The 25,452-nt window shown below is 44.9% G+C and overlaps 1 protein-coding gene across 1 annotated transcript; it reads left to right on the forward strand.

Moving 5' to 3' along the window:
• The first annotated feature begins 560 nt into the window (after positions 1-560).
• LOC137165238 (T-cell immunoglobulin and mucin domain-containing protein 4-like) lies at positions 561-24,887 on the forward strand. The gene is made up of 10 exons (XM_067566415.1): positions 561-738; positions 7,062-7,406; positions 9,277-9,486; positions 10,212-10,286; positions 12,851-12,937; positions 14,429-14,548; positions 19,852-19,907; positions 21,041-21,131; positions 22,747-22,786; positions 24,041-24,887. Exons 1-10 carry the CDS (start codon positions 690-692, stop codon positions 24,177-24,179), a joined length of 1,212 nt encoding a protein of 403 aa, XP_067422516.1. The 5' UTR covers positions 561-689; the 3' UTR covers positions 24,180-24,887.
• The last annotated feature ends 565 nt before the right edge of the window (positions 24,888-25,452 follow it).

A 25,452-nucleotide genomic window follows, 5' to 3' on the forward strand; every position in this document is an offset into this window, starting at 1 on the left:
ACTGGTCATGCCTGCGGGAGGGTGGAGGGCCAATGTTTCAATAAATACTCTTAAAAACGCTCAACCCTTTAAAAAAAAAACATGGACAATAAGAATTGAAAATGAGGGTATTTACATAAAATGCATCATTGTTTTACGTACCCCATAGCTTTGCAGCAAATATGAGGATCGATGGTACCAAAAAGCGTCTAATAATAGATAGCTATAGATATGTACTCCGTATATGGATACGAAATGCCCAACTGGAAAAGAAAACCCAAACATTTGGTAAGGTCACGTTTGCCTCGTCCTATCCAGTAGGTGTCACCCTCAGCAGAGCATGCTCACTCATCATTCCATTGTGCAACAAAACATTCCAGAAAGAGACAAGTTCAGAGGCATAGACTGGGCTGAGGAGTCGTGAATGCAAGGACTTTGCTCTTCAGACCCCATGCAAAGGGGACCTAGTGGAAGGACCTGAAGAGGAGGGTGACGTGGTCAAGGAACAAGTGAGGACGGTAACTGTGGTGGCAGCATTTAGGGCGGACTGGAGAGGGGAAGTGTTCCTGCTGGAGAAAAGGAGGTTGCAGCAATGTGTAAAGCCTAAAAAAAGAAACGACACACCAGTGTGCTTACTCAGCATTTCTGAAAAGCATAAGGCCTGATCCTCTGTCAGTTCTGGTATGTGCCTGGAGTTTCTAACAGCCTAAATGGCCCGTTCCCTGTTGCTTCGCTGGATCATGCTACAGCTCTTTATAGGTGAGTGTTTGCTTGCTTTACCAGTGCATTGCTTCAGAAAACAAAGTGAAATTCATGTTGTTTTTGGAATGTTACAGAGCAAATGGTATTCCTTGTTTCTATTTATATACACGCCCCTATCAGGTTGTAAATATGTATATGACCCACATTCATTGTTTCTATCTGTGTGTGTATGTCTGTATATATCCCTATACAAATATAAGATTGTAAATATATATGTGACCTTTTAGAAAATTTTAAAAAATATTTGAATTAGTGCCGATGCAATAGAAGTTATTTGTTAATTAGTTTATTAGTTATTCAGATGTAGTATTTGGTTCCCCTTTATTTGCAAAAGTCATGTGTAGGTTCTGCTGGTTATTAAGATATTTTTTTTAAAATCTTTCTTCGGTGTTGTTGTTGTTGTTATAGAAAGCTAACTTTGCCTGCCTCCCCCCGCCGAGCTGCCATTAGACAAAGTGTGGGATTTTGTAAAGTTCTCAGGCTCTGTTCTGATTAACATCAACAGTAAAACTCCCAACGGGAGTAAAGTGGGAGCAGAGTTATAGCAACACTGAGCACTTTCAGAAATCCCACCCAAAACGCTGAATTATCCTCCACGTAAAATCTGATGCAGACATACAAGAGAGGCACGGTACAAGAAGAATTAGAGAAGTCGAGAGCCTGGGTAGGATGCTAGCCACAATTTGCAAACCTGAGTGCCTAGAGGTAGGCTCCTAAATCCCTATTTAGGCATCTAGGAGGAATTTCCAGAAGAGCCTATCTGCCTTAGGAGCACAAGTCTAACTTTTAGTGGGCCTTGTGCTCCTAAATCATTTAGATCCTTTAGAAAATTCTTCCCTAGGTGACTAAATAGGGACTTAGTAGTGTGACGGGGCCAGCCCTGATGGCTATAGGAGGGTGCTGGAAGGCATATATATCAGTCCCAGGCTTAGCAAATCCTTGTTCCCAGGAACCCACAGCCAGGGTTATTCCAGGTTAATTGGGGCACCTGAAGCCAATTAGGGAACTGGCCACTGCAGGTAAAAGCCTCTGTTTCAGGCAGGCAGGGGCAGCTGAGAGGGAGTTGAGTGGAGGAGCGGAGCGGAGCTGCTACAAGGCTTGGAGCTAGTGTGGGTGTGGCGACAGCACCCAGCCACGGGAGTTAAGGAGAAGCCCAGCCAGGCCAGGCCAGGAGACGCCAGCCCCAAAAGCCTGAAGGAGGACCACAAACAGGGGGGCTGCGGACAAGTGACCCAGAGAAGGTAGTAGCCCATGGACTAAGCTGTTTGAGGCTATCCTCGCAGGGTCCCTGGGTCGGGGGTCGGGGTAGAGGGTGGGACCAGGGCCCCCCCCGCTCCCACCCAGCCACACCACCAGCATAGCTGTAGGGAGCGCAGACCCACTGGGCCAAACAGGCCCACCTCACCACAGCAGCCGAAGCTTAGTCACCGAAGTTTGGAAATGTTATCCCCAGGGTTTGGTTAAAATGCCAGCCGGAGCGAAGTAGCTATTCTAATACTCACTATAGCAACGCGAGTCTTAAATCACTGTTGTGCAGCGAGGGAAGGATTGGGATATTGGTAGGAAACAGTGAAGAACAAGAATTAGTTTCTGCCCCTTCATGGATCCCATTGCGATTCAGCAGGCACGATAACATTGCACCAGGTGATAAGATGCTTTTTGTGGAGCCAGAATCGCACTGGGATTTGCTGCAGCCCCAGGGAATCCAAAATATTTCTAACCTGTTACCATGTCCATTACTGAACTGAGTAGGAGGCCCTAGAGGACTCTACTCACAACACCTTCAGCCTGAAGATGTTTTTATGCCTTCATCTGTGGTTGTTTCAATAATATTGTTATATGGAAACACACTTAAGGGTCAAAATGACTGTTAGTCTCTTCTCACCCGTCTTAACCTGGCTCAGCATTGTGCAGTCCTGGAACTGCAAGGTTTCGACACCACACAGCGAGAAGTCAAGCACGACTTAGCCTTTTATCCTTAAATCAGCCCCTGGAGAACCCGTTACTCAAGCTATATCTCGCTGGCGCTAGGCAAATATGAACAATAGAGCTGGTAGGGGAAAAAAATCAATATTTGTCAACAAAAAAGGCAAAGATTTTTGCAAAAATGATCAGGAAGAATTATCCCCTTTGCAACCAGCTCTAATGTACAACCCACACTAAGAACATATATGCATCTTTGTGTCCCCTCTAGTAACTAGTCTGCCTAAGAGGAGAAGTAGTACAGGTACCACCCAGTTGGAGTTACTCCTTTATATCAAGTCGCAGAAGTGTGTGCTTTTGGCACTGGAAGCCATAAGGTCAATGACCCAAAAGAGACGTTGAAATATATGGCGTGAGCTGCCAGTTATGAGCTCCGTTGTGTTTTGACCTTTGTGTGACTTCCAACATATGGGGGCAATTCATCAACGCTGGCTTGCCACACGGACTTCAGAGCTGCTCAAATAAGCAGTGACTACTGCACGTGCATTCTGGGTATAGAATCAGGCCCCAGTGGAGGTATTAGCAGTGAAGCTGAGGGTAGTATGGACAATTGCTTGCGCTACCACCCCCATACATACTCCGTGGGGTGCAGGTGGGTTTGTACTCAGGCTAGTCTGAGCTGCCACCCATGCTCTCTCCTCCCCACCCCCAGCTACACGGCTATTTTTAGCACGCTGGCTCGAGCAGAGTTAGCATGTGTCTGTCTGCTCCAACTGGGAAGCACCATCCCAGCTGCAGTTTAGACGTCCCCTAAGCTTAAGATATAATGTTACAAGCCGCAGAAAGCCCTTTGCTAATTTACAAGGTGGTTATTGGACTCAGGTTCTTCCATCTTTGTGGGTCCTCTCCGGAATGTTAGCAACACAAGAAGAAAAGAAGGAATTGAAACTCCAGGCACCACATTTTTCTAGCCCCTGTGTTCTTTGGAAACAACATTTTAGACTTTCTGGCGTCTAATTCCATTTTTCATAAGCTCCAATTTCTGCTGCTCTTAAGGATAGAGTGTGCAAACGAGAGCCTTTGTTCCTCATTGAAAGCATTTGCCCAACAGAGCTCCCTTCATGGCATGCAGGGCAGGACAACGTGATGGCAGGTGAACAGAAGATGTTCACGTCCCCAGAGCTATAGGGCTCCGACTTCCTTGCAGCTTGGCAAAGAAACAGGCCACGCCATTCTGCCTGGTCTCATTTTCTGCACCCCTGAGCTGGGTTACTGAAGACGTGTTAATGTTTTCAGCTAACTAGCCCCTCCTCCTGGCTCACCACCTTGTACCGCCAAGGCTGGGTAAGTGAGCTCCTTTGCTGTGAAACCACGGCAAAGGGGACTGAGTTCTCCATTGCTACGCATTGCATTTTGCTGTGTATACTGCATCAAGGCAAATAAATTTAGGCTGCCCTAGGAGTAAACTAGATCATCATCTTACAAGGTCTTATGGCCCATAAGGATGCTCCTCTGGGTTCCCACTAACATCATTTTGAAAGGCCGAAGCCCTTGCACTACCCTGCATTCTGTGCTGCTTTGTCTGCATTTCTGACTGGACCATTTGAATTTAGAAACCTCAATTGCCAGCGGGGTAAGTAATACCAGAGCTAAAAATGCCATCCCAATAACAAGTATGGTGGCAAAATGATACTGACAAAATGTCACCCGGGACTTGTGCATGGAAAAAACTATGTAAGCTTATTTGGAAGAATCTCTGAGTTACCTGGGAGTCGTGCTAACAGGAAAGGACATTCACTGAGCTTGCAAAGATCTGCTGCGCAGAATGAGGGCCAAGGCTGCAGGTAACAGCACCAACTGCCTCTGGTTCGCTTTGAGATAAGTAAGCTGGAGTGGGACTAGAACCGTGGGGTCATCCTGCTTCTACGGCTGCTGCAATAGCTAGATACCGGAACTGAGGTGCAATGTGTTATGGGACCGGTTCTAAGGAGACCAAGTCATGGGTGGTCTGGCCTAGTGGTTGGATCAGGGGTCAGCATCTAAACACCCAGGGTCAAGACAGTGTCAGAGCCAGAAATCAGGGCCGAGGGTCAGAACTGAAGCCGGTTCAAATGCCGGAGCCAGGAATTGAAGCCATGGGTCAGAACTGGATTACATGGAGTCAGGGAAGGCAGGAATAGGGCTGATTAACCGGTCAGGTGGTGCCGTCAATCAGACAGCTTCTCTCAGGATCCGCTGCGCTCGTGCTGCAGGCTGGCTCCTGACATCTGTGACAGATGTGCTAGTTCTCATGGCCTATGTTCAGCACGAAGTTAGAAATGACCAGGACAGAATACAAGGAAAGTAGAGATAAAAATTAACATCTCAGGGAGTACGGGGAAGAATTGCAAGGCACTGGTGAGGCCGCATTTGGAGTATTGTGTCCAGTTTTGGGCCCACCCACTATAGAAAGGATGTGGACGAGTTGGAAAGAGTCCAGCAGAGGGCAACAAAAATGATGAGGGGGCTGGAGCACAAGACTTATGAGGAGAGGCTGAGGGAACTAGGCTTGTTTAATCTGCAAAAGACAAGAGTGAGGGGGGATTTGATAGCAGCCTGTGACTACTTGAAAGGGGGTTCCAGGGAGGATGGGGCTAGGCTGTTCTCCGTGGTAGTAGATGACAGAACAAGGAGCAATGGTCTCAGGTTGCAATGGGGGAGGTCTAGGTTGGACATTAGGAAAAGGTTTTTCCCTAGGAGGGTGGTGAAGCACTGGAATGGGTTACCTAGGGAGGTGGTACAATCTCCATCTTTAAAGATCTTTAAGCTGAGGCTTGACAAAGCGCTGGCTGGGATGATTTATCTGACGTTGGTCCTGCTTTGAGCAGGGGTTGGACTAGACACCTCCTGAGGTCCCGTCCAACCCTCATCTTCTATGGTTCTATGATTCTATATACATGAAGGGGCAAATTCTGTGCTGGCTAACGTCCCCTCAAGCCAGTGGAGTTAGGCCAGCAGAGAATTTGCCCCACGACGTGTGCCCCTTCTTTTTACTCTAGTGCCTTTGGCTAACAGGCAGAATCACACCAGCCGCCATCAAGCAGGGGGGTGCCGTGTGGCAGGCAGTCCCACCGGGGACTAAAGGAGGTGGGTCTGTCTCGAGCTGCCCAGTAAAGCTGTACAAACTCACAGCCGTAGCCTGCTCTTGCGGTCTCGCGCCAGTGGAGTTACTCCAGGCTTACAGAGGTCTACGTGAGGCGTGTCCCCTTCAGTCGTCTTCGTGTTCCTGTGCAGGCAGGGGCCAGGGAAGGCGCTGGCCCGTTTGATAAATGGGGCGGGCGGTGGAGCCCGCGCTGCAGGATGAAAACCTTTGTTCGCAGACCAGGTTTCCACCACTGGCCTGCCAACGTATCTCAACCCTGAATGGAGAGACCACGTCTAGACACAAGTGGGTGATTTCTGGCCTTCCTACTGAGACAGGCAGCTAGAGCCAATTGGATCAGCATATTTGGGGAGGAGGAGAAGGCGACAGGGGGAATGGACTGAGAGTGCCAAAATCATTTAACACCGGGTCACCACATCGATGGCAACCACGTTCAGCCATGACCCATCTGGGCTGGGACTGAAATGGTGAGTGACACGCTTTTTCCTGAGGCCCATTTTCTCAGCTTTCCTGTGGAATCTGCTGTGTTCAGGTAAAAAGCTGTTTTTTTGTTCACTCCCGAGGGTAAGTACAGTTGCCTCCATTTCCATTGACATGCCAGTTGGCCGCCCAAGGGTTTTAAAAGATGGTTGCCGTCTTCTGCCTCCTTAGCCATCCCCTTTGCCAGGATGCCTGCAAACATTAAATAATTATAATAATAATAATAGAACTTTCCACAAGTCAGGAGAGATGGGAGCGTTTCCTATCTTTGTCTCCCTCCCTTCCCCCAGGGCAAGTGGGTATTAATCTCCCATCACCTTGTCGCTCCTCCTCCTCCACACTGGAGCCTTTGGCTCGGTTTTCCTCACCTTGTTGGTTGAGTCGAGAGCATCCTGGAGGTCAGAACTCTGCTCATCCCACTACAGGCTGCAGGACAAAGAGAGCCAAGGTCTCTGGTCAAGACTGGGGAGGCTGACATCTTCTTTGCTAATAGCACTTGCTTATGTGATTTCCCAGGGTATCTTGGAAGGTCTCTCAGGCAGGAGGGCTTCAGACTGGGATGAACCAAAGGGGCCACTATTCCACTATTAAAACAACATAACTAATGCAAGGTGCACGGGGGAAGAGGCCAAAGGGGCGTTCTCTCATTCTCACTGAAATATTTACCCGTAGCATCCTGGTCTCAGGATACGGTACTGCGTGCGCTTGAGGAGTAAGGCTATGTATCCAGGCAGTAAAAGTTCTTGACTTTACTTTCTCTGCTCTTCTTCCCCAGCACACAGTGTGTCTGACACGTCAGTGAGAGCGATGGTGGGCCAGTCCGTCAAGCTACCTTGCACCTACAGCGTTAGACAAGAAAGTGACCTCACTACCATGTGCTGGGGCCGGGGGATCTGTCCGAACTCTAAATGCAACAGTGAAATTGTCCACACTGATGGGCAGAAGATGGCATTTGCAAAGAATGACAGATACCAGCTAAAGGGTCGTATCACCAGAGGGGATGTGTCTCTGACGATAAGCAATGTGAACCGCGAAGACAGAGGGGCATACTGCTGCCGCATAGAGATCCCTGGATGGTTCAATGACATCAAACGAAACCTGAATTTGGAGGTTTACGAAGGTGAGCAAAACTCTCTTCTCTCTCTTAAGACAGAAATCCATTCTTCTGCCATTGAGGCTTAGACTATGTGCCTTAGAGAACAGTAGTAAAAAGAAAATTCACTGAATGACCTAGCACAGGGCTAAAAAAAAATAAAAAATAGGCCCCATCTGTCACTTTATAGCCTCAGAGCAATGCCCCAATAACAACTCTGTGGGTGACAACAGACGATCACGACGCTCTCGAAGGAATTGACACAGAAAAATGATAAAAGACAAAACACCATCTCACTCATGGGTGAACAGTTTTCACAAAGAGATCACTGCATATCTGACCTCTCGGTCCTCATCTTCAGCGGAAACCTGCACAGCATTTTCAAAAGACAAGCCTGGGAGCCTAAATTCATAACTTTGCTAGGCGCTGAAAATCATGGTCTTAATAAAGACAATGGATTTATGGCTTATTACAACAACTCATTAACCCCCCTTTCTTTGTCCGATGACTTCAGAGGTGTTAACGGGTCACTTCACCTTGAATGGTCCCTTAGAATATGTGTTATGTTAAACAATCTGTTCCACCTTGTATCTAGCTGTGACACTCCGAGTACCTTTCCCAGACCTGAAAAAGAGCTCTGTGTAGCTTGAAAGCTTGTCTCTCTCACCAGCAAAATAAAAGATATTTTACCTCTTTATAGAGAAACAGAGGTGAACTTGATGACTACTGAATATTCAAGGTAGTGGTTTGTGCTGTGCTCTAAACTACAAATGGGCATGTGCAGGGTATACAATAGTGAACAATCCTACCTCATCAGGCAGGAGCTGGGTAGGAAACAGTTTCCGATCCCACAAATATTTTCAAGAGTGAAATTTTTTCATGTCTCGAATCAGGCCGAAAAGTCAAACTCTCGAAAACATTCACAACCCAAAAAATGAATTTTTTTTTTCATTTCAGGTCAATTAAAACACTTTTGTTATGCACATTTTGAAATGTTTCTTTTTGAATTTGACCTTTTTAAGGCTAATTAGCCTAAATGTCAAAATGGAAAGGCATTCTGAACTGGAAGATTGGAATTTTTTCATTTTGAAAAAAAAATGTTTCCTTTTGACTCTTTTGAAATTTTTTGACTCAACACTTGGTTTTTTTGGAGTCAGGAAATTCATCAAACCCAATCCAGTTTCATGAACAGTTGATTTTGATGATTCAGCATTTTTGACAAAAAACTATTTAAAAAAAAAATCACTGCTGCCGCTAATCATGGGGAGGAACTAATGAAGTCCTTTTCAACCTCAGAGTCTGAAGTGCACGATCACATTACAACACCCTGGGCAGATTCGGTATAATCAGGTGCAATTCCACTGAAGTCAATGGAGTTACACCCGCTCACACAACATTAAATTTGATCTCATTGCTTTAGCACCAGAGGTCGTTCAGTGAATTTTCTTTTTTTTTTGTTTCCACACCACGAAGAAGGCAGCAGCGCGACTTGGGATGAGGACTGATCAAACGTTTTCTATCAACTTTTTTTTGACAGAAAATTAAGGGTTTTGTTTAACTAAACACAAATATTCATGGAACGTGTCTGCTTTCCTTGAAAAAAATGATTTTTCATCAAAAGATGGAAAACCCAAAAATATTCAGCTTTGGGGATTCTGGCTGTACATTTTCAGTGTTTGGATTGTCCATTTTTTGACAAAACATCATCCATGGGGAAAAATGTTTTCCAACCAGCTCTACTTGGGACATAATTAACTGGCCTTTTAAAGTACCTGTTCATCAACCTTTTTTCAGAATTTTGGCAAATAGATCGTTTAAATTCAGTAATGGTTTGGCTTTGTTTTACTCAAGTTCTCTTGAAGATGTTCTGATCCGGCTTCTCTTTATTTTGTTTCAGCACCAACTACTCCACCAACGACAACCACTACCACCCGCCCGACACCCACTACTCTGACAACCACTACCACCCTCCCAACACCCACTACTCTGACAACCACTAATGGCCTCCCTACAACCCTTCCTTCCCTGACAACCCTTCAAACAACTACTGTGTGGACTGAAGATGGCTTCAGTTTTTCCACAACAGAGCTTGTTCTCCCACCTGCAGGTATGAAAAGCAGACAGCTCTGAGCTGAGCTGTGCCATGGGGAGAGTGGTACAAAAAGGGCAGAAAACCACACCTCGATACGGAGTGCTCCCATTATCCCACCACACGCTGACTAATTATCTCTTATTTTATCTGTTAACTGAGGCATGGTCTCAGTACACTTTGCCACCGGTTTTAGTGCTGTGCTTGAGCTCTGAGCTCACGTACATACTTAAAATGAAGCACCTACTTCAGGGCTTTCCTGAGTTGGGGCCTTCATTATTAATTAGATGGCAGCACCGATAAACGACTTGCCCTTTCATCCATTCTCCAAACGCTGATTTTGGTCTTTATCACCACTTTTATCTGTGTCAATGACGTCATTTCCCCAGACTGATGTTTGCACGCAATGCTGCTTGCAGCTGTTTCCAGTCTGTACCTTCTTTGAAACTCGTTGTGATGTGAACATTTTGGAACAGATTTTCACAAATGGCCTCCAATGCTGCACAGTTAACTGCAGGCCTAATTGATTATGCCCACCACTGAATGCATTTAGATGCCTAGCCCCTAGAATTGCCAGGGAAGCAAGTTACCATAGTTAGGCACCTCAATCGCAGACATAAATGGTGCCTACAAATTTTCCCCCCACCACATTTAGACAGAGGTTCAAAATTGCACCAGCAATTTGGAACACCTTGTTTAATAAAGAATGGTCTTCATAAACATCTTATTTTGTTTTGGCTCAGTGACGACAGCTCTGATCTCTGAAAGGACTGAAAATGTCGATACTTCTCTAATGACAGAAGGTGCTCTCAGGACAGGTATGTATGATAATAATACAGGTGCAGAAGACATTTGGTCACTGGGCTTGGACCTCTGACAGATCGTCATAACCGAAAGCGTTGGCTGTTCTTGAATGGGTATCAAAGGCTCATTTATAGTTATTTAATTATCTGGAAGCAATCTGTGTCACATGTCCCTGTGGATGCTGACTCAGATCAAAATGTTACAGCTGATAAGGAAATCACAGTGTGATGGGTGAATCCATGGGGGAGAAAGGGTTAAAGGTCAGTTATGTACATTCACTCCACCTGGCCAGTAATTCGATAGTTACTTCTCAACCAGAGAGTGTGGGACTAAAGGAGGATCAGCTGATGAACTCAACCTGGACCTTATAAATAGGCTGAGGGAGATCAGTATGGAAGGAGAACCTGGAGACTGGCTGGTTCCTGTGAAGGGCCAAAGTGCCAGAGACTGGAGACCTCAGGAAGACTTAGGTTGGGTGGGACAGTGCTTGATACCTGGGCCAGGGAAGGCAGTGGAACCTCTGGCTGGGATTGAGCAGAGGGCCCAGAGGACAGGTTGATTCCTTGGGAGTTTGGACTACACTTGCACATTTTGTTACCCTGGTAGTAGTTTGAACTAGCTGCTTCTCAGCCAGTGTGCTGAGTGACATGCAAAGACAGATGGCTTGCAGGGGGTGCTGGAGATGCAAACCTCTGCAACATTGTACCCTGACACAAGGAGCGCTCTGGAGGTGACAATGCATCATTACGCACAGTTTCTACTATCCCAGAAGGGGACAGAAGGCAGCAGTTAACTATCGTAGGGTCGCTAACGCATGCCAGTCTCTGACATACTACAAAGTTCACTCACTTTGCTAACTGGAACGTGCCTAGTTTTGTTCCTGAATCCTGTCCTTATCCAAGGTGCTGCTTTCTCAGATTTGATCTGACAACAACCCAAGTGTGGTGGCAGCCACCTTCTCGGCCAACATATCAGGGACCTCGGGAACTAAAGGCACAAGCTGCTACGGCTTGTGTTTAAGAACCAAACCTCTCTAAGTAGGTGCGGCAGCACCCTGCATGGATCGGCACAAAGGGCAATGTGTAACACACGCTCACCAGTCAGTCATGCAGGGTCACTGAGGATCTTATCCAAAGCCCATTGAAGTCAAAAGGAAAACACCCATTGGCTTTGGATCTGGCCCAGAATGCTCAGCCGCACAGAGTATGCAAGCGACACTACTCAGCATCGGTCCCCTCCGTTCTAAACTCTTTAACCCCTTGTGACTATGGAAAGCAGCAAGGAGTTACAACAGCCCTCTAATAACGTCACCTCCTTTTAGGTAGAAATAATTGGGGTGCAAATTAGACCTTTTGTCTCATAATTCAACAGACTAGGCCATGCTAAGTTTAACTGCGCTTGATGCTTCCTTTACCCTGGCTGATCATGCTTCAATGGGAGCTCCCACTGCTACATTTATTTGCATATGAGCTCATTACTTTCTCGTGAGTCTCCATCAACTCGTTCATCTACTGCATATAATAATATAGAGGCTGTGATTTCAGTCATACTACACCATAGTTTTTCAGTGACATTGATTAGGAACAAAAGATGAAAGAAACGTCAGAAACTGGAATTTTTTCACAGCACAGTTAAAGTTCACAACCTGCCGCAAAGGCCAGATTAGAAGTGTGACACTCAAGACGAGCGACCTCTGGTTTCCAGTGTAAATTGCTTACTTGCAGAAATTTCAGCAAATAAGGGCTTAAAAAAGAGGAAACCCAAAGTTCAGGAGTGACATTACACCCGCAAGTCATTACTCTGACCTCCAGAAAATCATTGTTGTGAACTCCAGCTAGCGCCACTCTGTTTCCCAAGGCCCCAAGAACAAAAGATCTGAGAGCTATTCTCTGGTCGTTCACTTCTGGTAGGCACATTTTCTTTCCTTTTTTTCAGCAATAGACGATGTGGAAAGAGAACGTGGGCGTTCTAAAAACACTGTCTGTCTTTTTGAGGGAAACATTTGTTCCTGCATTGTAGCTCTCTTGCTGGTTAAGACATAGTGAATAGACGTTTGTCTGTTGTGGATATTCATCCATGCCACATAGCTGGTTTGGCCCCATTAACAGGCTTTGCACTGGATCACATCACTTGAGGAAAGAGGAAGGTCTGATATGTAGATCTGGACCCGAAGTGTATCCGAATGGCGAGCTAGAACTGGATTTCAGTCTAGCCACAAAATCCAGAGCAGAGTTAGCGTCAAACACCTCATCTCCTCACCCTGTATTTGAATCTAACTCTGCTCCGAATTTTGTGGCTAGGCTGAAATCCGGGTCTGCACTGCAATAAAAACCCCATGGCACCAAGTCTCAGAGCCCGGGTCAAGTCTACACAGCTATTTTTAGCCCTCAGCCTGAGCCTGCGAGCCTAAGTCAGCCCTCTCTGTCTGTCTCCTTCTGCGTTCCATGCCTGAAAAAGGCAGCAACAGGACTGATGAAATCACGTGTGCCATCCTTCCTCTTCTGAGTTTCTGCATTCCTAAGCATTGTTTGCTAGAGGAGCTGCTTTTACCTTCTCTTCTTCTTATGCGTTGTTTCAGTGGCTGCAGTTTCCACTGCCCAAACATCGACTTTGAGGACTGATGATGGTGTCACATCTCATGCAACAGAAAGTCCATTGGCTACGGGTAAGGAGAATGCTACCATTTGCAAATACTCCATGTTCACACGCCAGCGCCTTCCAGTGAATGAACCAAATTATCATGCAGGGTGGCTAGATTTGTTCTGGTCTGCTCTAGAGGAATCAGTGGTTAGGAATAATATGTTGTGGAAATGTGACCTCATGGTATTTGGACCTCTTTGTTCAGTGCAGCCCTGGATAACAATGGCTCTGATTTCAGTATGCTACAAATGCATGTTAACGTCCTCTTTTTAGCTTCCTACATAGGGGCTGTTCCAAAGCCCATAGATATCAACAGAAGGGTTTTCACTGGCATTAATGGGCTTTGGATCAATCCCATACAGCTTAGTTGAGGGCCCTGAGTTTAGTGTTTTGGTGGCTCTCTCGATGGAAGAGGGCCACAGGACAGGGTGGGCTGGGTCCTGTGAGATTTCCAGCCCCCACAGGACTTCTGCGGTAGGCTTGAAGTCTTGCAGGATTTGACCTGTGATTTGGAGCCATAATATCTCATGGCATTTGGCGCAAGATCTGGAGCCATGCTAAGAGCCGTGTGCTCAGACCCACTTCCTGTTTGCTGGTTTCCAGGAGTCAACCCACCCTCCTTCCCTTATCTAGGTTGCTGCAGCCTGGGCTAGTCACCCTTGAGACTGGGAAGGAATTTCCCCATAGTACCAGATTGGCTGAGGCCAGCTGGGTTTTTTGCCTTCCCTGCAGCAAATCCCAGGGGTTGGGTTTTCAGCAAAAGAAGGTCTGGAATTTCTCCCCTCCTGGGGGTCACAGCTTGGACCTGTGTGAGAGTTGTTTAGGTATCGCAACTTTTGGCAAGTGCCCAGTGCAGGAACTTGCTGGTTTAGGTTCCTGGTCTGAAAAGGTAACATAGTGGTCATCCTGAGGGACCTCCTTGCCAGGTGAGGGCATCGTGTCTAACCCCCAGGGGCAAATGCAAACTACCCCAGGGGGACCACCCTGCCAGTGTCCCCTCCTGCCTCAACCCTGAAAGGAGGAGGGATGATAGCAGGTGAGTGGAGGCACCCGGAGACCTTCCTAGTGTGATGATTGGCTCCTCCTGCAGTGGGAGCCCCCAAGAATTGGCAAAAGATCAATTGGGTGAGAGTGACTGAGCTATCCCCTGACAGAAACCTGGATGTAATTCGACCAATAAAGCTGCGGCCTGGTTAAAACTCATCCCACGGGTCCTTGCCTTCTCCCACACAGTGAGCATACCAAATACTATTCAGCCCCTTCCTGCTAAGATCTCTCGCTCTCTCTTTACTTGTCTTTTCTAGTTGCTGCAGGAGATGAAGTTCCAATTTCTTGGCTCACTTAAAGACAGCACATCCAGCATTCTTACAGCGCACAGCCTAGACACACTGAATAAATGCCGCACAGCTCATGTCAGCCAAACAACAGGACAGGCCTACTGTCTTGGGAAAACTCTGAACCCAGGAGTTCTGGGATTCTTTATAAATTTCTCTTTATCTGTTTATTCTAATTTCAGGGACTGTTCCTCCAGTTACGGTCCAGGCATCTCCTGAGGCGAGTGAAGTGAATGGTATTTCTAATGCCATATTTCCCTTGACACCTTCAGAGGACTCGGTGAAAGAGGCACTTCGTGAAGGTCTGGAGATTATTATCAATGTTTATATTTGCTGTAGCCCCAGAGATGTGGATGGTTTTGTGGAGGACACTGGAGTTATCAATGGAGATTAATTTAGTGGTATGGACAGGCAGTTTAGGAAGAAAGAGAAGTTCCATTTTTTTTATATTATCCTGCAGGAACAATAGAGAACAGGAGACGAAAGGACAGGATCCTGCTCTCAGGTGTAAATGCGGGGTAACTCCACCCAAAGCTGTATCACTGAAAGCAGAATACGACTCATGGAATTCAAATCTTTCTAATGCCCTTAGGAAAAGTATACTGCTTTATTCCTCATCAGGGATGCTCGTGGTTGGGGCAGGAAATCCAATATATATCTATGCCCTGTACCATCTGCTGGTTATATAGTTCATCTCTACACAGCCTAGTCTGCGAAGCAAAGCACAGTTCTGCAGGTGGCTGCCGGCCAGATCAGAGGCACATTTATTCCGTCTATGTTATTGTTGCAGGTTTAAATCCACAAGCCATTCATTGAGGGCAAAGTCCTGACCGCACTGCAGTCCATGGCAATACCCACCACCGACTCCGGTGCAGCATTGTTTGTCCCTGAGTGTGCCGCTTCACCCTCGGAAAGGAGAGCTGGGATAGACTAGGTGGCTGCACGCTTTGTTGCTTCTGTAGGCCGGGTGCATTGCACCATTGGGTCCCTCCATGCCCACCTCCCTAAGCCACCTGGGTGGCAAACTCCCATCCCTCGCTATTTCAGGGACTCTCTGCACCTGTCCTTCATGCCAAGGGCTCCGTGTACCCTTCAGTTTCCCCCTCCCCTCAAACCAGAGTCCCCCATCCTCCTCCCATGCCAGGGGCTCTGTGTCCCTCGTTACAGCCTCCCACCATACTGTATGCCCCACATCCGGGCTCATTCCCCGACCTCCTTTTCCTTTGTTGTTTTCTGAGTTGAGTGCAAGGCCTTGCTTCGCTCAGTCAATAACATCATCTCTTATTTCATACCGCCAAGCTATTCCTAAACGCAAAACTCAACTCCTACTTCAATATGGAGCTTTAATCAGTGTGTCCACAGGATTTAGAGACTTAACCTAAAAGACGCTTTGGATCTCTGTTTTAGTGCACAGTACTGCCTGATCTTTGACTTGTCTAGCTGGTGTTGTGAGAGTGCAATATTTGAATTTAGTTCTGGATTTGGGTGCCATGTTTTGTATTTTTTTAAACATCCCTTTTGTTTCAGTGGCCACTTTTTTTTTCCATTTGCTAGACACACTTACCAAAAATTGAATAAAAGTGCATCCATTTCTTACACACCCAAAAAAGATTGCTCTGCATATAGGGAGAACTTTATTGAAATTAAATATAACGATCCAAGCCTTTCTCACGGCTACTCCTGGTATTTCTCTCTGTTTCAGTGCACAGTACTGCCTGATCTTTGCATTGTCTAGCTGGTGTTGAATCCTGTGGTATTCTGCCTACTGGGGGAATATGTCTCCTGATGGTTCTCATTTACTTTAGCAGCTTCTTGGATAATTGGTACTTTGCCGAAGGCAAAATTCTAACGTGATTTGTTTCAAGAGCCTCTTTAATATAACGAAGGAGGAATTTATGCCAGAAATTAGATGATTATTGCTTTTTGATATGGATAGGAATCCAGCATGGACAGACCTGACCCAGCCAAGGAGGAAATGTCGTTAATGTGTTATTATGCTGAGTACATCATTTCACAAAAGGGCTGCCCCGCTGATGGTCTAGCTGGAACACTAAACAGAACTGTGTGGGTATCAAGAGCAACCATCAGCGAACAACACACCACTCTTTTAATGAGTCACATTCACACACACCCATGTGAAGAAATTATGACTTACCACTCCCAAGAGCAAAGTGAAGTAGGTTTAAGTGACAAAATACTGAAGGGTAGTTGAATGCTATTGAATAAATAAAGAAGGGCCAATTTTTCCCACTGACTTTACTTCCATTTATCATGCTATTGCATTGGGCCCTTTGTGAATGCATGTGTTCAATGCAGTACATTGATTAAAAGCAAACTGTACTTTAATCATGGTATAAGTTAAGGCTAGTACATTGCTAGTTTCTGTATTAACTTTAATGTGGCAGCTTGGAGTGAAAGGGTGGGTGGAGATTGACCTCTGTGACTAAACAAAAATTTCAAATTCTGCGGGCTAAATTCTCAAACCTAGCCAGCTAACCTGCATGTACAAGTCCCATTTCCCCACCTAACTGAGCACCTCACTTCCCATGTAAGCAGGCAAATTTTACATTTCCATGCATAATTTAGGAGGCCAGTTTTAGCAAACTGCTCCCTGCTATTTTAACAACAAGCACCAGTCAGCATTTCAGTCATTGTTGTATATTCCTGCAAGAGCGGCACCTGGTTGGAGGTGTGTTTTTCTGGAAATAATGAAATCCAAGGTGGTGGAACGCAGTAGCCTGCAGTTGGATAAGAATTCTAGACCCATGCTCCAGCTGATAAAACCTTCTGTATTAGGGGGTGCCCAGTCTGGAAGCAGAGGAGTTGTAAGTCAAGTCAGAATCGGGTCCTTTTTTATTAGCTACCATTCCACTGTTCCACTCACATGTTTTCTTTAAAATTTTATTTTTGTTTCATTCAAGATAAATAAAATAAGAAACAGCTCCATAGGGAGCAAAGAGGACAGAATATAATATCAGAAGTACCAGGAAAATTGCATTCCACATTGGGAGATTTAATATACATAAATACGTGGCTTTTTAATATAAAATGTGAGTATATTTAGCACAGTAATTAAATTCTAAAGAACAAGATTTCCCTCACATCCATCTAAATCTTCATTAGAACGCTAAATAGCAAATACTGAGGCTATCTCGTTCACCACGTTGATTGGTTTGAGTCTGAAAGGGTAGTCGGTTAATCTACCAGTTAGTGAAGTCCCACGCGCACACACCTACCTCAGATGTGGGTTTAGGGAGTCCGTTTCTATGTACGAGTGAATGTGAATGTGACTCATTCGGGCAGCAGCATGTTTTTGCCAGTGTAGGTATGTGGTTGCTCTTATATCACACATGTACCTTCAAAGCATGATCTGTAATGTCACTGCAGCAGGCCTGTTTGTACGTTAAAACGCACAGCTCAGTGACACGTTGATTTAAGTGGACTGCTCTTTAATCACAAAGGTCCCAATCCTGCGAGGCATTTAAGTGCCTCCTGGGAAGGGCTTAGTGGTCTCAACTCTAAGACTTCAGCACTTCGCAGAAGTGGGTTCATTGTAAATGAAGGCCAGTCCACTGCTAGCCATGTCAGGATTTAAAATGCACTGTGAACATGGTTTAAATACGAAACGAGCAAAGAAAGCTTTGCAAAGCATTGCACTTTGTGATGCATCAGAAATTCACTGTGTTGGGACACAGCTTCCTTATTTTACAAGCTAAAGAAAATACATAAAAACAGCCACACTGGGTCAGACCAATGGTCTGTCTAGCTCAGTATCCTGTCTTCCAGCAGTGGCCAGTGCCAGGTGCTCCAGAGGGAATGAATAGAACAGGGTAATTATCAAGTGATCCATCCCCTGTCATCCAGTCCCAACATTTGACAATCAGCGGTTTAGGGACACCCAAAGCATAGGGTTGTATCTCTGACCATCTCGGCTAATAGCCATTGAAGGAACTTATCTAATTATTTTTGCACCCAGTTATAGTTTTGGCCTTCACAACATCCCCTGACGACAAATTTCACAGGTTGACTGTGTGTTGTGTGAAGAAGTACTTCCTTTTGTTTGTTTTAAACCTGCTGCCTATTAATTTAATTAGGTGACTCCGGGTTCTTGTGTTATGTGCAGGGCTAAATAACACTTCCTTATTCACTTTCTACACAACAGTCATGATTTTATAGACCTATCATATCCCCCCTCAGTCATCTCTTTTCTAAAACGAACAGTTCCAGTCTTTAACCTCTCCTCGTATGGAAGCTGTTCCATACCCTTAATAAGTTTTTATTGCCCTTCTCTGTACCTTTTCCATTTCTGATATTTCTTTTTTGAGGTGGGGTGACCAGAACTGCATGCAGTATTCAGATGTGTGGGCATACCATGGATTTATACAGTGGCTTTATGATTTTTTCTGTCTGATTATCTATCCCTTTCCTAACGGTGCCTAGCAGTCTGTTAGCTTTTGCATTTTGCAGCAGTTTGCAGTTTCATGTCAGGCTTTCTTAACATTGCTTAATTCTTTGGGTTATGTGTTGCTTAACAGCAAGGGAGGAAGGATTGCCAAGTGCTTTGGATACTAACTTCTGATTCAGGAATCCAGGGTTCAATTGCATGCTCCACCAAAAACTTCCTGTGGGACCTTGGCCAAGTCACTTAGTTCCTGTATCTCAGTTCCCCATTTTACAGATGGGGTTAATACCTCATCCCTATGTCACAGGGGATTTGGAAGCATAAATGCAGTAAAGATTGTGAAATGCTCAGATATCAGATATGCTCACAATCAAAGAAGGTGAAATGCCCAGGAATGAAAACCATATAAATACTTAAGGTAAATAGATCAAGCTGCAACATAATTGCAGGTGGATTTGTGGAAAAACACCTGACTCCATAGAGCTTTTCTGTGATATTTTTAATCTTATCAGCATCTTCAAATTCAGGTGATAACACATAATTCTAACAGAAATTAAACTGAGTGGTCTTATACCTTATTCACCACGTCTGATTTATTGGCATGCTCACCGGAGTGAAAATTTCGTCACAGGAAAGTAAGTTGTTTCTTTGTTGTTCTCTCATTACAAGAAGTAATTGTCACTGTTCACACACTCTCACCTTCTAATCAACGGCTGTGAATAGGCCTCATCTATCTTAACTGAACTGACTTTGTTAGCACTTGCCCTCCCCATTGTTGTTTCTCACCCTTGGATGTATAAATATTCCTCCGATCTGTGGTTTCCACTTCTTGCATTTGACAAAGTGGGTTGCAGCCCTTGAAAGCTGATGCCTGCAGAAATGTGTTAGTCTTTAAGGTGTTATTTTTGCTGTATACAGACTAACACGGCTACCCCTCTGGAACTTGTTCTTTCTGCTATTCTTCACTGTTTTAGCTCCTGTGACACTTCCCCTTCTCCTGATGAATACTGACGTATTTCCTGATGAACACCTGACGTTCCTTAGCTATAGATGAGATTCCTCCTACAGTGTAAAGCTTCTTTTTTATTTGGGGCCTGATTCTGATATGCTCACACTGAGTAATTCTTTAGTCCACAGATTTGACTTCAATAGAACCCAGACTTGGCCCATGCTCATTTTATTCTCTGCTTTTTCTGTTATCAGAGCCTTCAACAGATTCAAAACTTCAGTCAGAGGAAAGTGTAGATAATCCAAACCAGGTAAAACCTCCTCTAAATCTCAGAAGCAGAACTGGGCAAAATTTTTCATGCAAACAGTTTTTCCACCCAAAAACGCAAGTCAGGATGGACTGAAACCATTTATGAATTTGGGTCACCTTTGATGACTTAATTTGATTTAAAAAAAAATTAAAATCTCTTTTTGGAAATGTCAAAACATGATGTGTTTTTTTTGAGAAAGACATAGCATGTTAGAGTGTAAAAAATTGTAAGTTTTAAAACTCTGGAAAACAAAACAACCCTTCCCCCCAAATTTATTTTGAGTTAAACTAAATGAATTATTTTATTTTTATTTTTCAGTTTAACACCAGAACCCCAAAATCTGCTATTAGCCTGGCCCTGCTCAGAAGTGTCTGATTAACTGGCCAGTCAGTCATTTATATAACATTTTATGCTATGTGCACACTTTCCGCAAAGTACCATCGTAGGCCATTTAATATTTTTACATGAGAACATAGGAATTCCCAGACTGGATCAGACCCATGGTACATTTAGTCCAGAATGCTGTCTTTGACAGTTTCCAGACCTGAAGCAGAGCTCTGTGTAGCTCAAAAGCATGTCTCTCTCACCAACAGAAGTTGGTCCAATAAAAGAATTACTTCGCCCGCCTTGTGTCTCTAATAGCCTGGTACTGACATGGCTACAACTCTGCCTATTGTTGGTTGAGAGAGACAACCATTTCATAATGGGGGCCACAGATCCGGTCTTGTGGGTTCAGATAACAGGGGACCAGATCCAAACTGCCACTGGTCTGGGATTTGCTTAACCCAAACCCACCCCAGGAGATTTTGCTAAAGCAAAACTATCTATAGTTTTGCCAAAATTCTACCTTATGCAAAATAAAAATAAGCTTAGAATTATTACAATACATAATCCAATGGCCTTTCCAAACATACCACGAAGTTGCATGTAGAATTCCTGATTTTTCTCTTCAGTATTCATGAGGAAGGCTCAGAAAATCCAGCCTGAAATTTACACTGCAAGCTACTGCTGACTGCAGACATTTCAGAGTCCTCATCAGTTAGACCAACCAGACCCTAATTAAACTTACCAGAGAAAAAGCATAGTTTAAAAAATATATATATATTTGGTTGCTTTCCCTCCTTTCCCCTTAGCACCCAGAGAATGAAATTCCAACAATCGTCATCTGCGTGGTGGTGACAGTCATTCTGTTCTTCACATCGCTGCTGGTGATATCATTGGCAGGTAAGTGCTGGAGGGGAGGTATCCATCTTAATGCTCTGCATTGGCTGCTGGTCTGATGTGGATCATTTTTACGTCTTGTCCACCAAACATTGAATTGGTGACACCCAGGCAGATGTGAGCTATGCATTTGATCTTGCTGCTCATTACCTGAGTGCTTTTGATTCTTGCTGCCTGCATACGTGTGAAAGCAGTTCGGTCTTATTTAGTGAAGACTGTGCCAAAAGTGGGGCCTGGTCATAACCAACCCACCACGGAGAAGGAATTGGCTTCTAACCCCATGCTAGTTTTACACAAACATAGCACCATTGTCATGAGAGCGAAAGTAAGAGGAGAATCGGGTTGAAGATACTTTGGGGATGCATAAAGGAAGGCTGATGTTGAACTGCAAATCCAGAGATGGAGAAACTGATGCTTAAAAATATGTGCTTAATAACATAAGTAATAGCATTATTTTACAAGCAAGAAAAAGAAAGGGTTGGGATGCAGCGTCTTGCTTGGTGGGTATCAGTTACATTTTGTCAAATGAAGAACAAACTAAAGAATTTGTTCTTGGAAGCAGTTTAACGTATTGCTATGTACAGTGGGCCAATTCTGCTCTCAGTTACAGCAGTGTAATCTGGAGTGACTCAACTGAAGCAGAGTTTGGTGACTATCCAGAGCCTGTTTCTCCTCTCACTGAACTAAGTTGAGTATTTCCAGTGGCGTTAACGGCTGTAATGGAAAAGCAGTGTGAAAAGAGAATCTAGTCCCCAGTACTTATTACTTATCAAATGGATGTTCAAGTCCAGTGAGCGAGCAGGTCTCGCCTTGATTCCAAATGTGAGGAGAATCCTGATGAATTATCAGCTAGAAAAAGCCAGTGCTGGGAAAGTTACACGTGCAGTGAACCTGTTTCACTCCAGAGCGTTATTGGTTCCATGCAGTAGTGTTAGTTCACCCAGTTTAAGACGTTTTTAAATATTTCAGTGGACTTTATTGCCCTGGGGATAGTGTCACTCTGCTCACTTGGTGGAGGTTTGCTTTCCAGGTAGGACTGGGGATAGTTTAGGAGGAATTCACTGCTGACAGTGATGTGGTAGGAAGCAATTTCTAAGGTAAGGAGCCAAAGGCTGTTCATCACACGTGCATGTCGTGGCCCTGATTCTGATCTTGCGGAAACGGGTTTAGCACTCGTATAAATACATTGAGTTTACTGGCACTCCAGACACAGGCTGGGTACATCTACACAGCAAAAACCTCAGTGGCACCAAGTCCCTGAGCCTGGGGTCAACTGATTTGGACTCACAAAGCTCACTTTGGGACTGAAAATAGCAGTGTAGACGGTCAGGTTCCAAGACCCTCCCTCTCTCCAGGTTTCAGAGCGTGGGTCCAGGAACGTCTGCACTACTATCTTTAGCCCCACAGTGCGAGTCCGGCGACCATCAGTTGACCCAGCTGCCTTTTTTTGCTGTGTAGATTTACCTTTAGATCAGGGCAAAGCCCACTGACCCCTGCTCAGCTGCTACAAACCTTGCAACATTTGAAATATCTTTGTGTCCAAGTGCGTTAGAATTTCATTAGAATAATGGGTTTGTTTTTCCTTGTCATATTCAAATGAGCACTGCTTTGTTTCTAGATAAACGCTCGAGGAAGTATCTACTGCATGCAATAAAAAGGTAATCTGTTTTAGAATTTCCCAATCAAGGGTCCAATCTTGATCCTACTGAAGCCAATACGGGATTTGCCATTGATTTGCAATGGGAGCAGGACAGATTGCATGTGCTGTGTTTGAAACAATGAACTTCAGAGCACTTCACTCCAGACAATCAAGCATTGCATCTTAGAAATTGCACGTCATGGAGTAATAAATAGAGAGCCAGAACACTGAAGAACTGCTAATGGTGTTGCTTGATGTAATGTAGTGATTCCAGTTCTGTGAACCATGTAACCCATTTCAGGATTTGATCAGACACCTTGAGGAAATGGCATATAAGGACCCGACTCACCTGTCATATAGGTGTAAATCAGGAATAACCCCCTTGGTGTTACACTGGTGTAAACTGGAGAGAGAAGTGAATCTGGTGTGCACAACTGGTCTGGTTCTCCTCTGATTTACACAATTTTTACACCAATATAACTCCATCTACTTCAGTGGGGTTACTCAGGATTTACACCAGAGCAAGTGAAGAAAGAATATGGCCCATTATTGTGACCAGCCAGGAAAACGGTTTCTTCTACTGACTCATGACAACATAAGGGTTTCATGTACAATCCACAGTGAAGAGGCATTCATGCCAAACAGGGGAAAGAGGATACTGTGAGTGATGAAGATCTCAGTGGAGGAGTGAGGCACCTCTAGTTCTTCCTTCATAAAAGGGGTTTATCTCACAGCCAACATATGGCTACTGTACAGTAGAGCATCCTCTTCACCTCCCATTGATGCAGATAATGTATTCATTTCTACACAGACAAGTGCATGTAATCCTAGCGTGTCACAATGCATTTTGGGAGTTGAGATTTCAGATCCTTTCACCATACTCTGCAATGTTGTATTGCTTAGCCAGAATAGAGGATGGTCTGAGAGTGCATATAACCATTTCTAGAGTGCTATACATGGGAGAAGGGGAAATTTCTTTTCTATGGTGATCAGATTACACCTTCAAGCATGAGACTTGAAAAGCCCTCTCTTAACCTGCAGATTAATGTACATGGTCCAGATACTCAGCTGGTGTAAATCGGCATTACTCCATTAAAGTCAATAGTTGATGCCAACTTACACTAGCTGAAGATCTGGCGCAATGGTTTTCTCTTCCCCCAACTTCAATAGAAAGTTGCCCAGGTTAAGATTAAGTTTGGATTTCAGGATTTTGCCCACCACGATGTGGCTCTCTGTTTGCTACCCCATTAGAAATCTATGCTTCTCATTACAGCTCAGATTCATCTGGAGAGCCTGAAGAAATTCTCGGTGAGATGGAAGGAGAGAATAATCCTTTGACACCACAACAGACACCTGACTGCCATTCAGTGTCATGCGAAACATATCACAAACCTGTGGAATCCAGCATCTAAAAGAGGCTCTTTCATGCTATGCTGGAAAATAAGGATCCATTCCTTACTAACCCTGCAAATAATGACGGGTACAAACCAAAACCCAGATCCAAACACCTGAACTGCAGGGAGTTTAAAACCTAGAAGCAGATTTTACTCCATGGTATTTAGGCACCTAACTTCCAATGGATCCTTTGAGGTTCTGGGCCTTTCCCTCTTAAGTCATCTTTAAAACTGCTGGATAAAGATGCCGCAGCTAGAAGCTATTAAACCCGTCACTCAGAATTCCCAGTCTCTTAAGCCCCAACCTGGAACTGCTTGCTTATGAGTAACTTTAAAGCACATGAGTTATCTCGCTGAAGCCAACTGGACTACTCAGATGCTTAGGGTCCAGGCCTTATTTACTAACAGCAGCCTACGTATCAGGTTCTGTATTACTGCTGGAATAAATAGCCTTTGCCTTTCCCTATATTTCCCTAACCTGACTGCCTGTGATGTGAGCCATAGGCAAGAGAAGAACTCACTGGGATGATGAATAGTTTTGCAATATCACAAAACCAAAACTTTAATTCTGATCCCTTTTGCATAATCAAAGAAAAATTAGGAGAGGCGGGTGCTGATGGTCTAAATCAGATGGGACCAAATTGTGGGCCAGCGGCTACTTGTGTTCCTTGTGAATGTCCGTTCTGGCCTTAAGTGTGCCTGTGTTAATTAAAATGTGTATGTGATGATCAATTGAAAGTGTGTTCCCTGTGCCACACCCTGAGACTTTTACACTGAAGTGTGTGAATCATTTACTCCCACTGGGGCTTTCCCCAGCCCCCGCTACCCACAGAGGGGCGGACACCCAAGCAGGCTTCTTGTGGGTGGTTTCCATTCCCCATTGCATGGCCCACATGCTGTAAAGGAAGCAGAGCAGAGTAGCCACTCCGAATTACTGGCAGTAGCCCCCTGGCCCTGGAGAAATGACGTATTCAGCCCCGATTCTGGGGAGGCTGGGCTGTAAATACTCACCCAAGCAAAGCCCTGATTATTGGCTCATTTTACTAAAGGTGTGATAGAGTGTGCAGCCCACCGGGGGAATGAAAGGGTTAATCTGGGTCTGAGAGGCCAGTTATGCCACCTGGCTGCAGCTGCTTAATTGGTGATCGAACCCAGCTGGCTCTGCATAAAGACAGGAGCCCAGGGCCCTGAAAGAAGGCAGTGAGGAGACTAGTAGGTGGGAGTTACCGGTCTTGGACTAAAGGCAGAGAGCTGCCCGGAGCCAGAGCTGGAGAGTTTTGAGCCAGGAGGA

Source organism: Emydura macquarii, unplaced genomic scaffold, assembly GCF_026122565.2.
Source record: "Emydura macquarii macquarii isolate MOO-44397 ecotype Brisbane River unplaced genomic scaffold, CSIRO-AGI_Emac_v2 contig_2768, whole genome shotgun sequence".
NCBI lineage: Eukaryota > Metazoa > Chordata > Testudines > Chelidae > Emydura > Emydura macquarii.